Consider the following 18,449-nt stretch of genomic DNA (forward strand, 5'->3'; position numbering starts at 1 on the left):
TATGCCCTGCAAACCACATCTGAAGATGCTTCTGCATGATCATAAATAAGGATTCCTAACTTGCTGAAGAGGACCAGATCAAAAACCACCCCACTGTGTTGAGTTTGAATTCTAGCCAAGCACCAGCAGCCTTCTTCTTGAATTTACTTTATACTTTATTTGTTTGATAATTTTTATTCACTTTCAGTTTGTGAAAAAGTGAGAGGAAGATATAATTCTTTGGTCAAAGAATAACATAACATTGGTCAAAACTATTGATGCAAGTGACAACTCAAACTTGCTTAAGTAAAAATGTAAATTTAGTGGGCTAACATAAGTGAGATTTTTCATGGTAAATCTTCATGGATCTGGGATTAAAATGATACGGGCTTACACTGTCTTCCTCTCTTTTCCTGCACATTGTGGGGGGAAAATGGCCCCCACAACTTAGGAACCCCAACCGAAAGACACAGCTCTTCCATGATAGCTATGAAAGCAGAGTCCCATGAACTTTGAGGTGAAATGCTACCCGCTACCCTTCAGTCTCACTGAAACTGATTCAAGTATCCTCTTTTGTGACCAAAGTAGGTGGAGTAACTCACTCCCCACAGGAAAAGGGACTTCTCTCACCAGTAGCATAGTAGGATACACAGAGAACTACTCATTGTCTACCTAGGAAAAACACACTCTTGACCCCACAGATGTGAACCTGGTGTGCTGAACAAGTGTGATGTAACGAGTGTGATTACAGTGACAATTAAGATATGTCTCCTACCTTGGCTTTGAAATGTACTCAGTTCAGGTCATCTCTTTGTTTCATAAGAATCCTTGAGCAGACTCATGAGTTTTATGGTTACTCACAGAAAATAAAAGTCCTTCAGGTATGGCAGTGGTAAGCAGTTTAATTTAAAAATTAGAATGGCCCATTACAAAATATGAAACAATTTTAAATTTCATTTAGCATCAAACATTCTTTTTATCCTAAACTGAGACCTGCTTTCTCTGGAGACATATCATGGGGAAGTGGCAGTGGGGGATAGTGAGGGGACAGAAAATGTGTCCCTCTGCTCTCGGCCTTTACTTTCCCTCTCTTCAGAAATTCCTTAATGTACAAGCTCTCTCTCCCACAGAACCCTTGACTCAGACAGTCAGGTGAATTTCTCTTCCACATGGTCTTCTACCATTCTTTCTGCACCTTAGACCTATATGTAGGGCTTCCCAGGCAGAGCTAGTGGTAAAGAACCTGCCTGCCAATGCAGGAGACATGAGACAGGCAGGTTTTATCCCTGGGTTGGGAAGATACCCTGGAGGAGGGCATGGCAACCCACTCCAATATATTTGCCTGGAGAATATCATGGACAGAGGAGCCTGGTGGGCTATGGTCCCTTGGATAGCAAAGAGTTGGACATGACTGAAGCGACTTAGCACAGCATAGCCTAGCACACAGCACAGTTGTCTCCAAACACAGTTTTCCTGTCTCTCTTCCCAAATGGCTTATTAAGACTGGCTCTGTCTTCTTACAATCCTCTTCTAACATTGTCACCAGGACAAATAAATCCTGATTCATTCGAATGTCCTCTGACCACAGCAACTGCAATATTTCTTTCAGATATCACCAGATCTCTAAAGTTCGCTTAGAGTTATGGGCACATCCACTGCTGGACTTGTCAAACACCCAAGAAAGACAAACTGGATGGAATGAATTCTGTCATGGGCTCTATTACCTAAGGTTGGGCATTCGAAGGTTTAAGTTTGCTAAGTTGGCTATTTTGCCTGTATTTCCAGCCCCAGGCAGAAGACATGGACACGCAAGCCTGAAAAACTCCGCTAAACCAACCAGGGAGCTCTGGGACTCTGGTGGGAGCCAAGGCAGTCCATCAGCTACCCTATAGTGAGGCCCTGGTCCTGTATGAAGCACCCCCCAGCATTTGGAGGATGGATAACTGCTGTAATGGTCATTAGCGACATCAACATCAACCACTGCAGAGAAAGGACCCAGCAGAGCCATATCCCACCCCAATTCTGGGTACATTTTTTAAAAAGTCACAAAAAATTATAAAGCATCTATTAAAAAATTATGTATAATCTGTTTTGTTTTCTGATACATGAAGGATTTATTGTTATTATTCTCTGATTTCTTACCAATTAAAATTATCAAATAGCATAGCTAATAGCGACTTATTAATATTGACTTAAAATCTTTTAGTCTGTTTTCTATATACTTATCAGTATTCTTTTTTCTTGAACAATTTCCTCCTATTTTCCAAATAGAATTTACTGAAAATGTGAGACAATATATTTTCCATACAAAGAGAAAGTATATTAGTTTAAAACAGAAGCCATACATAGTATCTATTTATTATTTTCAGCATTTTTTTCCTTTATAGGATTGTGTTTCTCACAGATGTTTATGTCTTGATCTGCAAGAGTGAATTAGCCGGGTATTGCCACTTTTGAACAGTTGGTGGCTCCAGTGCTTTGCAACTGTCTTGTAAGTGCTGCACCGAAATAGGCAAGCTCTCTTTTAAGTGTTCAATGCAGAATTTGAAAACAAAAATGCATTTGAATGAATATTGTGCATTTAACCGGAAACTGAATGTCATATCAGTTATGAATTCGAAAGGAAAGTTTTAAAACTAACATGTGATTCAGCCTGTGTAATATAGTGTGAATACACATTAGTACATTCACTAAGTGCACTTAAAAGGTCAAAAGTGTTCCACCAGAAACATAATGTAAGCCACAAATGTAATTTAAAAAATTTCCAGTAGTCACATTTAAAAAATGAGAAATTAATATTAATTTGGTGAAATTAATATTAATATATTTAATCCAATATATCCAAAATATTATAATTTCACCATGTAATTAATAGAAAAAATACTGAGATACTTTGCTACTTTGCATGCTTCTGTTTTCCTCAGTATCCAATGTATGTTTTGTACTTACAGAATCTCTCAGTTTGGACTAGCCACTTTTCAAGTGCTTGACAGCTGCCAGTGGCTAGTGCCTACCCCGTTGGTGAGTTTGGGTCTAAAGTAACTAACAGCAACCCTGCTATTCAGGTTAGATGCAATCTATGAAATATTGGATGGAAATTCATTTCTATGAATGAAATGCTGTAAAAGAAATATTATTTTTGCCCTGATTTTAGTTCTAAGGTTGAAGCTCTTTGTAAAGAAAATCATCCATGAGACTTCCCAGTTCTAATGAAATGCGAAAGAAATGTGTGGTTTAGCTAGCAGCACTTGAGCTTGTGTTATTAGCATTTTTAGGGATTTTCATGACTGAAAGATTTCTGGATTTCTCTAGAGCCATTGGTGCCTTAATATTTTAGACAGATTGTAAAATTTCCTCCATGCTTCTCTTTGACTTCTGGTTCTCCTCTTCCACATTTCCGGAATTTAGCTCACCATGTTCTTTCGTGTGGCATTTACAAAGTTTATTCAGATTCGGTTGTTGTGTCGCCCACTACAGGCTGCTGCTATCATCTACATTATAAAGAGCACAGCCTCTCAAATCAAACTAGCTGGGTTTGGAGTCCTGGCTTCACCACTAATTCGTTGTGTGATCTTGAGCCAACTACATACTCTTTGTGCTTCAGTTGACATCTAAAAAATGCAGAAAATGATAATGCTTGGCTCTTGAGTTGTGAAGATTAAATAAGATACGTTAGTGCTAGATATCTAATACACAACAAACCTCAACTGGCCTGTGTCTTAGTTCAGTGTTTAGATCTTGTAAGAGGTACCATTGTCCTCTCATCAATTCTATAATATTTAACAAAATAAAATAAATTGGCACTAAGCATACATTTGGGTTTCTCTGGTGGTTCAGCAGTAAAATAATCTGCCTGTCAATGCAGGAGATGCAGGTTTGATCCCTGGGTTGGGAAGATCACCTGGAGAAGGAAGTGGCAACCCATTCCTGTATTCTTGCCTGGAGAGTCCCAAGGACAGAGGAGCCTGGCAGGCTACAGTTCATGGGGTCGCAAAAGAGTGAGACATGACTTAGTGACTAAACAACAACATACATTTATTGATTGTGCTGTGCTGCTGCTGCTGCTAAGTCGCTTCAGTCGTGTGTCCTACTCTGTGCCATCCCATAGACGGCGGCCCACCAGGCTCCTCCATCCCTGGGATTCTCCAGGCAAGAATACTGGAGTGGGTTGCCATTTCCTTCTCCAATGCATACATGCATGCTAAGTTGCTTCAGTCATGTCTGACTGTATGTGACCCTATGGATAGCAGCCCACCAGGCTCCTCTGTCCACAGGATTCTCTAGGCAAGAATACTGGAGTGGGTTGCCATTTCCTTCTCCAATGCATACATGCATGCTAAGTTGCTTCAGTCGTGTCTGACTGTATGTGACCCTATGGATAGCAGCCCACCAGGCTCCTCTGTCCACAGGATTCTCTAGGCAAGAATACTGGAGTGGGTTGCCATTTCCTTCTCCATATGGCTGTGCAGCATGTGGTATCTTAGTAGCCCAGTTAGGTATCACACTGTGATCCTTACATTGGAAGTGTGGAGTCTTAACCCCTGAACCACCAGGGAAGCCCTTGACCTTTACTTTTTAATCATAAAGTGAGGAATTTCATTGGAAGATGTTTCTCATTTATACAGATAACTTAATAAATTACAGTAGGTCAGTCTTCCTCAGAATTCAAGATAGGCTCTTCTGAACATTTCACAAGGAAAGTGCTAAGGAAGCACAGTGACTGAAGTGTATGACTCTGGATAGCATTTTGGAAAGTATTATTTCAAAGATCAGTCCTGGGTGTTCATTGGAAGGACTGATGTTGAGGCTGAAACTCCAATACTTTGGCCACCTGATGTGAAGAGCTGACTCATTGGAAAAGACTCTGATGCTGGGAAAAATTGAGGGGAGGAAGAGAAGGGGACGACAGAGGATGAGACGGTTGGATGGCATCATCGACTCGATGGACATGGGTTTGGGTGGACTCCGGCAGTTGGTGATGGACAGGGAGGCCTGGTGTGCTGCAATTCATAGGGTCACAAAGAGTCGGACACAACTGAGCAGCTGAACTGAACTGATTTCAAAGTAAATATATGATTTTCTCATTTCTCCCCTGTGCTGCTTATTCTTTATTATATAGGATCTATTTCATTGCTAAGGAAGGCAGAAATTTAACTTTTTAAGTGTAATTGGTCTGTACCTCTATACAACATATCAGCTAGGTGATTATGGTGTGCTAGCTATTATTGTTATATTGGGATTACATGGAGAAAATAAATCATTAAAAAGACTGAGAATAGTAAATTAGTTCTGGGCTTTGGTGAATAAACTTGACTTGCTACTTAAACATGCTTTTCAAGCTAGTCAAGAATGTTTATTAGTTCCTCAATTGTAAATTGAGGTTTTTACATAAAAAAATCTAGAACATCTGGAAAAACAAGTCATCTGTACCATTTGCTATAATCGAATTCAAAATAATCATTTAGGGAGGAAGAGGAAACAAAAACCAGTAAGCTGGTAACAATTCCAAAAACAGCTACTAGAAAAATATTTTTGTAATGATTAGTATCTTGGATTTTTCAATTGATGGGCATTTGCCATCTGTGGCCACAACTGTTAGAACTATTTCTAGACAGTAAAAATCTGGGATAAGTCAGGAACTGGAAACTTACTATGAAAAACATCATGTAGAATAACTTAAGATGAAATTTTACATTAAGAATATGTTGTATTCACATTTTGATTCCCCATCCTTTTAATATTCATGAATAGATTTATTCTCTGTTTGCAATTTGTAGGCACTTGAGATCTTTGTAACTAACTTCTCCTTATTTTATGTTCAGATTTCTTTTGTATTTAACTACCTTGCTTTTTGAAGGGACCGACTTTCACATTGGAACTCACAAAGGCTTTTGCAGAATAGCTAAATATGGGAAGTTGAAGCTTGGATTGGGCTGGTAGTAGTAAGAATGATGAAAAGTAAATCCCAGAAATTTTCCTAATGGAGAACTGATAATATAATGATTGACCACAGGTATATACTTAAAGAGAAAGGAACACCCGTGACATAACACAATAATATGAATGGGGCTTCCCTGGTGTCCAGTGGTTAAGACTTGGTGCTTCCAGTGCAGAGGGTGCAGAATCGATTCCTGGTTGAGAACTAAGGTCTTGCATGCTAAAGGCCTGTGCAGCCTTAAAAAAAAAAAGATAGCAATTCAGTCTGAAATGTTGTGATGAAAAGTGATGAAACTAAGGCCCTTTGATAAGATTTTTTTCTTTTATTTAATGATGAAAATGTTATAAATATAATTTGGAGAGTAGAAGGCTGATGGATGCAGTTCTTGAAGAATTTCTAGGGAAATGAAAGCAGGCAGGCAGTTGAGGACGAACAGACATATTGTAAGCAGAAAACAGAGCCAAGACATTGTTTGATGGCAAACATTTTGTTATGAACCATAAATAGTTGGCTGTGGAACTCCCCGAAACAGAACTCTATAGTCTGCCAGGGCAGAAAAAAACTCGGTGAGCACATTAAATGTTTATTTGTTCTGTGTTTTCTGCTTCTAATTAAAATTTCATAGCAAGAAAAAAAAAGTTTTAGCTTTAACTGTAAATGTATAGATGTTTTATTGTGCAAACTCTGCTACAGGTTTTATTTTGGGTCTTACAGATAAGCTAGAAAGGAAAATAAGAGTAAAATATTAAAATTATTTTTCTTTGATAAAATTTAAAAATTACGAGATATAATATTTTGTTCAAGGAATTAGTACTTGTTGTGAGAATCAGAAAAGAAATGTAACATAAAGGAAGCCCTAGTATTCAGTGGGCAAGGATGACTCTCTTTTTTCATATTTCAGTGAAAATTAACCATAACAAAAAAGCAATCTCAGCTCTTCACATTTCTACTTTTGCTTCTTTTATTTCCTTTAACTTAACTTCTTTAAGTGTGTGTGTGTATGTGCATATGTAATGTGTAAGTGTGTGTGTGTTTTCCTTCTTAAACGATTTCTTGATTAGAGCAGTTCAAGTTTGTAATGCATGTTACAGGACCTTAAAATATTCATTTTGAAATTTTCTGATTGAGAACAAATACTAATGTTCTATGACGTGAAAGTTGCTCAGTTATGTCTGACTCTTTGGACTCTGTACAGTCCATGGAATTCTCCAGGCTAGAATACTGGAGTGGGTAGCCTTTCCCTTCTCCAGGGAATCTTCCCAACCCAGGGATCAAACCCAGGCCTCCCACATTGCAGGCAAATTCTTTACCAGCTGAGCCACATGGGTGCTTTGAGGCTACACAAATGAATTCTTCATTGATTCTGTACACAAGTCCTTCACTCTAGTGGGGGTGAGAAATCAAGACATATTAACTATCACATGTAATAATGAGGTGATAAATGCCATAGAAGAGGAACACATGAAGTAATACAAGAATGGAGGAGGAGATGCTGCCATATAAAACAAAGCGGTTTCATGAACAATGAGTATAATTTGAGACATGTTTAGGGACTGGGAATAAAGGTCTAGGAACCAACAACTTAGTCAAAGGCACAAAGATGGGAAAAGAAGTGATGTGATTTGACTTCAATGAAGTATGTTTTAAAAAAGAACAGTGAAAAACAATTCTGAAGAGGTCGGTTGGGTTTCAGCTCAGAACGGACCTGGAATGGCACACTGTGATGAACAATGGTGTGTTGTTGAGGCCTTTTGTGAGCAGAGTGACAGTGCTAGGGCAGTGGTTAAGAGCACAGTCAGACCAGGCAGACCTGGGTTCCAAATCCATTTCTGCTGTTCACTGGCTTTGTGACCTCCTCAAGTTACATAACTTCTCTGAGCCTTAAATTCTTTTATGTGTGTAACAGGAACTACAATTGTACCTAGAGGGTATAGCATGGATTAATGAAAAAGTGAGCACTAAACATTTACCACAGAGCCTGGCATGTAGTAAAAAAAAAAAAAAAAAAAAGGCTACTGCTAATATCAGTAGTGCTAATAAATATAATAAGATAGCCTTGACTTTTGCATTATGTGCTGCTGCTGCTAAGTCACTTCAGTCGTGTTTGACTCTGTGCGACCCCATAGACGGCAGCCCACCAGGCTCCCCCATCCCTGGGATTCTCCAGGCAATAACACTGGAGTGGGTTGGCATTTCCTTCTCCAATACATGAAAGTGAAAAGTGAAAGTGAAGTTGCTCAGTCGTATCTGACCCTTCGTGACCCCATGGACTGCAGCCTTCTAGGCTCCTCCATCCATAGGATTTTCCAGGCAAGAGTACTGGAGTGGGGTGCCATTGCCTTCTCTGTTGCATTATGTGAAACTGTTTTAAATCCTGAGTTACCCAAATCATGAGACAAGGCCACCTACCACCTTTCTTGCAGAGGCAGACTTATTTTCTGTTATTACACTAGTAAAGTGATGCTTAAAATTCTCCAAGCCAGGCTTCAGCAATATGTGAACCGTGAATTTCCAGATGTTCAAGCTGGTTTTAGAAAAGGCAGAGGAACCAGAGATAAAGACCAAGATAATCACGATGGTGTGATCACTCACCTAGAGCCAGACATCCTGGAATGTGAAGTCAAGTGGGCCTTAGAAAACATCACTATGAACAAATCTAGCAGAGGTGATGGAATTCCAGTTGAGCTATTTCAAATCCTGAAAGATGATGCTGTGAAAGTGCTGCACTCAATATGCCAGCAAACTTGGAAAACTCAGCAGTGGCCACAGGGCTGGAAAAAGTCAGTTTTCATTTCAATCCCAAAGAAAGGCAATGCCAAAGAATGCTCAAACTACCGCACAGTTGCACTCATCTCACATGCTAGTAAAGTAATGCTCAAAATTCTCCAAGCCAGGCTTCAGCAATACGTGAACCATGAACTTCCATATGTTCAAGCTGGTTTTAGAAAAGGCAGAGGAACCAGAAATCAAATCGCCAACATCCACTGGATCATGGAAAAAGGAAGAGAGTTCCAGAAAAACATCTATTTCTGCTTGATTGACTATGCCAAAGCCTTTGACTGTGTGGATCATGATAAACTGTGGAAAATTCTTCAAGAGATGGGAATACCAGACCACCTGACCTGCCTCTTGAGAAACCTATATGCAACAGTCAGGTCAGGAAGCAACAGTTAGAACTGGACATGCAACAACAGACTGGTTCCAAATAGGAAAAGGAGTACGTCAAGGCTGTATATTGTCACCCTGTTTATTTAACTTATATGCAGAGTACATCATGAGAAACGCTGGACTGGAAGAAGGACAAGCTGGAATCAAGATTGCCGGGAGAAATATCAATAACCTCAGATATGCAGATGACACCACCCTTATGGCAGAAAGTGAAGAGGAACTCAAAAGCCTCTTGATGAAAGTGAAAGAGGAGAGTGAAAAAGTTGGCTTAAAGCTCAACATTCAGAAAACTAAGATTATGGCATCTAGTCCCATCACTTCATGGGAAACAGATGGGGAAACAGTGGAAACAGTGTTAGACTTTATTATTTTGGGCTCCACAATCACTGCAGATGGTGACTGCAGTCATGAAATGAAAAGATGCTTACTCCTTGGAAGCAAAGTTATGACCAACCTAGATAGCATATTCAAAAGCAGAGACATTACTATGCCAACAAAGGTCCATCTAGTCAAGGCTATGGTTTTTCCAGTGGTGATGTATGGATGTGAGAGTTGGACTGTGAAGAAAAACTATTAAAAATTCCAACATATGGAGGCTGAACAACACGCTGCTGAACAACCAACAAATCACAGAAGAAATCAAAAAAGAAATCAAAATTTGCATAGAAACTAATGAAAATGAAAACACAACAACCCAAAACCTGTGGGACACTTTAAAAGCAGTCCTAAGGGGAAAGTTCATAGCAATACAGGCATACCTCAAGAAACAAGAAAAAAGTCAAATAAATAACCTAACCCTACACCTAAAGCAACTAGAAAAGGAAGAAATGAAGAACCCCAGGGTTAGTAGAAGGAAAGAAATCTTAAAAATTAGGGCAGAAATAAATGCAAAAGAAACAAAAGAGACCATAGCAAAAATCAACAAAGCCAAAAGCTGGTTCTTTGAAAGGATAAATAAAATTGACAAACCATTAGCCAGACTCATCAAGAAACAAAGGGAGAAAAGTCAAATTAATAAAATTAGAAATGAAACTGGAGAGATCACAACAGACAACACAGAAATGCAAAGGATCATAAGAGACTACTATCAACAATTATATGCCAATAAAATGGACAATGTGGAAGAAATGGACAAATTCTTAGAAAAGTACAACTTTCCAAAACTGGACCAGGAAGAAATAGAAAATCTTAACAGACCCATCACAAGCACGGAAATTGAAACTGTAATCAAAAATCTTCCAGCAAACAAAAGCCCAAGTCCAGACGGCTTCACAGCTGAATTCTACCAAAAATTTAGAGAAGAGCTAACACCTATCCTGCTCAAACTCTTCCAAAAAATTGCAGAGGAAGGTAAACTTCCAAACTCATTCTATGAGGCCACCATCACCCTAATACCAAAACCTGACAAAGATCCCACAAAAAAAGAAAACTACAGGCCAATATCACTGATGAACATAGATGCAAAAATTCTTAACAAAATTCTAGCAATCAGAATCCAACAACACATTAAAAAGATCATACACCATGACCAAGTGGGCTTTATCCCAGGGATGCAAGGATTCTTCAATATCCACAAATCAATCAGTGTAATACACCACATTAACAAATTGAAAAATAAAAACCATATGATTATCTCAATAGATTCAGAGAAAGCCTTTGACAAAATTCAACATCCATTTATGATAAGAACTCTCCAGAAAGCAGGAATAGAAGGAACATACCTCAACATAATAAAAGCTATATATGACAAACCCACAGCAAACATTATCCTCAATGGTGAAAAATTGAAAGCATTTCCTCTAAAGTCAGGAACAAGACAAGGGTGCCCACTTTCACCATTACTATTCAACATAGTTTTGGAAGTTTTGGCCACAGCAATCAGAGCAGAAAAAGAAAAGTTTTACTTCTTCTTTTCCAAATTGGAAAAGAAGAAGTAAAACTCTCACTGTTTGCAGATGACATGATTCTCTACATAGAAAACCCTAAAGACTCCACCAGAAAATTACTAGAACTGATCAATGATTATAGTAAAGTTGCAGGATATAAAATCAACACACAGAAATCCCTTGCATTCCTATACACTAATAATGAGAAAACAGAAAGAAAAATTAAGGAAACAATTCCATTCACCATTGCAACAGAAAGAATAAAATACTTAGGAATATATCTACCTAAAGAAATTAAAGACCTATATATAGAAAACTATAAAACACTGGTGAAAGAAATCAAAGAGGACACTAATAGATGGAGAAATATACCATGTTCATGGATTGGAAGAATCAATATAGTGAAAATGAGTATACTACCCAAAGCAATTTATAGATTCAATGCAATCCCTATCAAGCTACCAACGGTATTCTTCACAGAGCTAGAACAAATAATTTCACAATTTGTATGGAAATACAAAAAACCTTGAATAGCCAAAGCTATCTTGAGAAAGAAGAATGGAACTGGAGGAATCAACCTACGTGACTTCAGGCTCTATTACAAAGCCACAGTTATCAAGACAGTATGGTACTGGCACAAAGACAGAAATATTGATCAATGGAAGAAAATAGTAAGCCCAGAGATAAATCCACGCACATATGGACACCTTATCTTTGACAAAGGAGGCAAGAATATACAATGGATTAAAGACAATCTCTTTAACAAGTGGTGCTGGGAAAACTGGTCAACCACTTGTAAAAGAATGAAACTAGAACACTTTCTAACACCATACACAAAAATAAACTCAAAATGGATTAAAGATCTCAACATAAGGCCAGAAACTATAAAACTCCTAGAGGAGAACATAGGCAAAATACTCTCCGACATATATCACAGCAGGATCCTCTATGATCCACCTCCCAGAATATTGGAAATAAAATCAAAAATAAACAAATGGGACCTAATTAAACTTAAAAGCTTCTGCACAACAAAGGAAACTATTAGCAAGGTGAAAAGGCAGCCTTCAGAATGGGAGAAAATAATAGCAAATGAAGCAACGGACAAACAACTAATCTCAAAAATATACAAGCAACTCCTACAGCTCAACTCCAGAAAAATAAATGACCCAATCAAAAAATGGGCCAAAGAACTAAATAGACATTTCTCCAAAGAAGACATACAGATGGCTAACAAACACATGAAAAGATGCTCAACATCACTCATTATCAGAGAAATGCAAATCAAAACCACTATGAGGTACCATTTCACACCAGTCAGAATGGCTGCGATCCAAAAGTCTACAAGCAATAACTGCTGGAGAGGGTGTGGAGAAAAGGGAACCCTCTTACACTGTTGGTGGGAATGCAAACTAGTACAGCGACTATGGAGAACAGTGTGAAGATTCCTTTAAAAACTGGAAATAGAACTGCCTTATGATCCAGCAATCCCACTGCTGGGCATACACACTGAGGAAACCAGAAGGGAAAGAGACACGTGTACCCCAGTGTTCATCGCAGCACTGTTTATAATAGCCAGGACATGGAAGCAACCTAGATGTCCATCAGCAGATGAATGGATAAGAAAGCAGTGGTACATATACACAATGGAGTATTACTCAGCCATTAAAAAGAATACATTTGAATCAGTTCTAATGAGGTGGATGAAACTGGAGCCTATTTTACAGAGTGAAGTAAGCCAGAAAGAGAAACACCAATACAGTATACTAACGCATATATATGGAATTTAGAAAGATGCTAACAATAACCCTGTGTACGAGACAGCATAAGAGACACTGATGTATAGAACAGACTTATGGACTCTGTTGCAGAGGGAGAGGGTGGGATGATTTGGGAGAATGGCATTGAAACATGTATAATATCATGTATGAAATGAGTCACCAGTCCAGGTTCGATGCACAATACTGGATGCTTGGGGCTGGTGCACTGGGACGACCCAGAGGGAAGGTATGGGGAGGGAGGAGGGAGGAGGGTTCAAGATGGGGAACACAGGCATACCTGTGGCGGATTCATTTCGATATTTGGCAAAACTAATACAACATTGTAAAGTTTAAAAATAAAATTAAATTTAAAAAAATTTTTTTTCTGAAAAAAAAAAAAAAAAAAGAAAGCTGAGCACCAAAGAATTGATGCTTTTGAACTGTGGTATCAGAGAAGACTCTTGAGAGTCCCTTGGACTGCAAGGAGATCCAACCAGTCCATTCTAAAGGAGATCAGTCCTGGGTGTTCATTGAAAGGAATGATGCTGAAGCTGAAACTCCAATACTTTGGCCACCTCATGCGAAAAGTTGACTCATTGGAAAAGACTGTGATGCTGGGAGGGATTGGGGGCAGGAGGAGAAGGGGACGACAGAGGATGAGGTGGCTGGATGGCATCATCGACTCGATGGACGTGAGTCTGAGTGAACTCCGGGAGTTGGTGATGGACAGGGAGGCCTGGCGTGCTGTGATTCATGGGGGTCACAAAGAGTCAGACACCACTGGGTGACCGAACTGAACTGAACTGAACACAAAAAATACTGCAGAGAAACTTACAAAGATACTTTTGGTCAAGTAATAATAAGTAACAGCAACATTGTATTTTATTTACAGCATTTTCCAAATGAACATACAAACAGCACAAACATGTCAGTATCACATTTTTTGGTCCCTTTGGCTCTTTTTAGGTAGTTGTTGAGATTCACTATTTATATTTTCACTTCTGACTGTTCATTGCTTTGGTTTTGCCTCCTCTCTGTAGCCTCTCTGATTCCCCATCAAACAAGTTACTGGAGGAGAGGGGAATGCTGAGGCCCTGTGGACAGGAGCACAGAGAGCAGGAGGAGGGCTGATGGGAACTCAGTACCTTTTGAATAACTTGAAGGGCCTGGTATGCTTCCACTTAACTGCTTCAGCCCACTGGCTCAGACTCCTCAAATTGCATTCAGGAAAATTCATTAACTTGGACATAAAGATTCATGTTTAATAAAAATTTACTGAGCTGCAAAATGAGCAGTCATAAACTCCTTTCGAGTATCCAAAAATTAAAAAAGTATCTGAAAATCTCTCGTGATAGCAATGTTCAGTTCAGTTCAGTCACTCGGTTGTGTCAGACTTTATGTGACACCATGGACTGCAGCACACCAGGCTTCCCTGACCAACACCAACTCCCTGAGCTTGCTCAAACTCATGTCCATCAAATTGGTGATGCCATCCCACCATCTCATCCTCTATCATCCCCTTCTCCTCCTGCCTTCAATCTTTCCTGGCATCAGGGTCTTTTCCAATGAGTCAGCTCTTCGCATCAGGTGGCCAAAGTATTGGAGTTTCAGCTTCAGCATCAGTCCTTCCAAAGAACACCCAGGACTGATCTCCTTTAGAATGGACTGGTTGGATTTCCTTGCAATCCAAGGGACTCTCAAGAGTCTTCTCCAACACGACAGTTCAAAAGCATCAGTTCTTTGGTGCTCAGCTTTCTTTATAGTCCAACTTTCACAGTGATACATGACTACTGAAAAACCATAGCTTTGAAGATGGACCTTTGTTGGCAAAGTAATGTCTCTGCTTTTTAGTATGCTGTTGACATGTTGGTCATAGCTTTTCTTCCAAGGGGAAAGCATCTTTTAATTTCATGGCTGCAGTCACCATCTGCAGTGATTTTGGAGCCCCCCAAAATAAAGTCTCTCACTGTTTCCATTGTTTCCTCCTCTATTTGCCATGAAATGATGGAACCAGATGCCATAATCTTAGTTTTCTGAATGTTGAATTTTAAGCCAACTTTTTCACTCTCCTCTTTCACTTTCATCAAGAGGCTCTTTAGTTCTTCTTTGCTTTCTGTCACAAGGGTGGCATCATCTGTATATCTGAGTTTATTGGTATTTCTCCCAGCAATCTTGATTCCAGCTTGTGCTTCATCCAGCCTGGCATTTCGCATGATGTACTCTGCATATAAGTTCAATAAGCAGGGTGACAGTATATAGCCTTGATGTACTTCTTTCCCGATCTGGAACCAGTCTGTTGTTCCATGTCCAGTTCTAACTGTTGCTTCCTGAACTGCATACAGATTTCTCAGGAGGCAGGTCAGGTGATCTGGTATTCCCATCTCTTGAAGAATTTTCCACAGTTTGTTGTGATCCACACAGTCAAAGGCTTTGGCATAGTCAATAAAGCAGAAATAGATTTTTTTCTGGAACTCTTTTGCTTTTTCAATGATCCAGAGGATGTTGGCAATTTGATCTCTGGTTCCTCTGCCTTTTCTAAAACCAGCTTGAACTTCTGGATGTTCACTGTTCATGTACTGTTGAAGCCTAGCTTGGAAAATTTTGAGCATTACTTTACTAGTGTGTGAGATGAGTGAAACTGTGCGATAGTTTGAACATTCTTGGCATTGCCTTTCTTTGCAACTGGAATGAAAACTGTTTTCCAGTCCTGTGGCCACTGCCGAGTTTTCCAAATTTGGTGGCATATTGAGTGCAGCACTTTCACAGCATTGTCTTTTAGGGTTTGAAATAGCTCAACTGGAATTCCATCACTTCTGCTAGCTTTGTTCGTAGTGATGCTTCCTAAGGCCCACTTGACTTCCCATTCCAGGGTGTCTGGCTCTAGGTGAGTGATCACACCATCATGGTTATCTGGTTCATGAAGATCTTTAAGTATTTTCTCATAGGGCTCTTTGCTTCCACTCGTCTTTTAGTTTATCTTCCTCTAATGTGGGGGAATGTACATTCCTTTTATGAGGAATTGTGTGAAATTTTATTTGCTTAAAATGCTTATTTTCAGATTACAAGCATGAATTGGAAAAATCTGATTCTATAAAAATGAAAGTAATACACCAGAAATAACAAGTTAGTGTATTTTTATCATCTTGTTTTCTTTGCAGCTTTTACTGTGGCTGTAATCACGATCTGTCTACATTTTAATCTTAGTTTTCTCATTCAATATTCCTCAAGTTATCTACAACTTTTAAAGTATAAATTTTACAGTTATATTCTATCATATTGATGATGTGATATATGGATTATGTTTTATTAGTTCTCTGAGAGCATAAGTCTATGCTTTCAAAACCCTATGATTCTCAACATAGTTACATAGATATCCTCTTAGACACAATGACTTATCATAAGGAGATATTTGTACTTTATTATAAAGTTTCTATTTGATTTAAATGCAGTTTGAAATATTCAAAAGGACATGTATTAAGCAATTGCCCAAGACAAACAACTTGCTCCTTGAGCCTTCTGTCTAGTGAAGCCATTGCAGCCTTGCTTTGCACACTGATCAGGGCAGCTGTAACACTTCATGGTCCTTACTTGTTTATGTGCTTGCCTGTCCTTCTGAATTGTCCATTTTTTGAGGAAGAGATGGCATGTGATTCAGCTCTGCATCTCTAGTTCTGTACTTGAAACAGAGCCTGGCCTGTAGGTGCTTTGATATGGGAATGAATCAGTGAAATGATTCAGGGCACGTTGGTGTTGATAAAGAAGTCAGTGGGGTTTGGTCTGAATGAGTGGTTTAGGTAATGCTTTTGAGATTCTGAGGGAGCATTCACTATGTTAAATGTCTGGACAGGGTGGTCTTGCAGATCTAGTGTGATGGTTTCTCCAGTTTTTCTCTAGGTAATATCTGAAGTGAGAATGAGGAATATAGAATACAGGGAATGTGTTTTGAATTTTGAAATCTGTAAACTTTTTTTTCTCTTCTGGAGAGGCATGAGCTAATTAGTGAATGCCAAGGCACAGTTAAAAAACATGTTGCTTTATGATTATAGAGAAAGTTCCTTAAAGGATTATTTGTGATTAGTTATTTGGATTTAAAAAGAAAAAGCAGGCGATAGAATCTGTATATTGTAGATATCTCTCTGCAGAATACTTATATTTTCCTCTTCATAAAGAGCAACAGAGATCATTCTGTATTTAGTTTCCATGGTTAATATGCCATGGGCCAAATAATCAATATTTTGACTTGCATAGTACGTGTTATGTTCAATAGATATTTGTCAGTCAATGAAATAACTTATATTTGAAAATAAGCAATGAATATCGGAGAAGGCAATGGCACCCCATTCCAGTGTTCTTGCCTGGAAAGTCCCATGGACGGAGGAGCCTGGAGCCTGGAAGGCTGCAGTCCATGGGGTCGCCGAGGGTCGGACATGACTGAGCGACTTCACTTTCACTTTTCACTTTCACGCATTGGAGAGGGAAATGGCAACCCACTCCAGTGTTCTTGCCTGGAGAATCCCAGGGACGGGGGAGCCTGGTGGGCCACCGTCTATGGGGTCGCACAGAGTCAGACACAACTGAAGCGACTTAGCAGCATTGGTATGATTTTAGTTTTAAAATTATACTTTTATAAACATTAATGTTTTCCTAGATTACAAGTTAAATTTTATTGTATTATGATGAATTCAATGGCTATTAGACCAGTAGACAATATGACTTAAAATTAATAGTTTGTCTAGTTATCTACACTCAAATTTCTGAAGAGCAAATATCAAATGTGTTATCATTATTAAATTATCATCAGCCAGCCTTCTTAATCATATTCAAATGGAATGAGTAGGAATATTAGCATCCATTCCCATTAGTTTACTTTCTAATAGGGCAGTATACATCTAAGTCTCCTATGATAATTGGTTAGCCTTTTAAGATGCTGCTCCAAGCCTTTCTTTAAGGCATTGATTCAACAAACACTTACTGAGTTCCTAGATCCTTTGAACAATGTGGGGCAGCTTAAGATTTTCTTAGGGAAACAAAACATAACCACATAATAACTTAAATAATTATATATAACTGAACAGCAAATAATGATTGGCATGATAATGTAGGAAACTTGAACTTTTAAAGAAAGAGAGAAAGAAGGAAGTAATTCTAGGTTCAACTGATGCTTACAAGTAGAAATGAACAAGGTATATTGCAGAGGGTAACAAATAATGAATTTCTCTCCCTCTGGAAGAAACAATCAGTTCATGTAGAAAAGAAAGTGGATTTAAAGCAAAGTAAAGGGTTTCCATTCAGTCTAAATACTGAGCTTGCTTAAGTGTGTTTTGAAAATTACTCTGATTCCCAATCCAAGAATCTATTTTTGGATGAAGCCCAGGAATCTATAATATGATGCTGGTATTCCCTGAACTGTATTTGAAGAAACACAGAGTTAGAGGCTGGAGTCTGCCATCAATTAATAATTCAATTCAAGGGACTTCCTTGGTAGTCTAGTGGTTAAGACTCCATTCTTCCAATGCAGGGGACACTCATTTGATCGCTGGTCAGGGAACTAAGATCCACATGCTGTGCACTGCAGCCAATTAAAAAAAATAATAATTCAATTCAATAATATTTTAATTTTTAAAAATAGAGTACAGGCCTGATACAAACTGAATGACCTGAGCCCAGGAGGATGATTCAGATCAGGAAGAGATTTTTAGGCAATAAGCTCCCTGGAATATA

The 18,449-nt window shown here is 38.8% G+C and overlaps 1 protein-coding gene across 1 annotated transcript in view; it reads left to right on the forward strand.

Moving 5' to 3' along the window:
• LOC147361836 (uncharacterized) overlaps positions 1–2,150 on the forward strand; it is a 40,720-nt gene extending 38,570 nt beyond the window's left edge. Inside the window, exon 4 of the mRNA XM_086330175.1 lies at positions 1,765–2,150. Coding sequence (XP_086186301.1) covers positions 1,765–1,797 — 33 coding nt within the window. The 3' untranslated portion in view covers positions 1,798–2,150. The remainder of the gene's footprint in view (positions 1–1,764) is intronic.
• Positions 2,151–18,449: the final 16,299 nt, after the last annotated feature.

This window comes from Bos grunniens, chromosome 12 (assembly GCF_055505025.1).
Source record: "Bos grunniens cultivar Pamir isolate PY7600 chromosome 12, Bosgru_T2T1.0, whole genome shotgun sequence".
Lineage (NCBI taxonomy): Eukaryota > Metazoa > Chordata > Mammalia > Artiodactyla > Bovidae > Bos > Bos grunniens.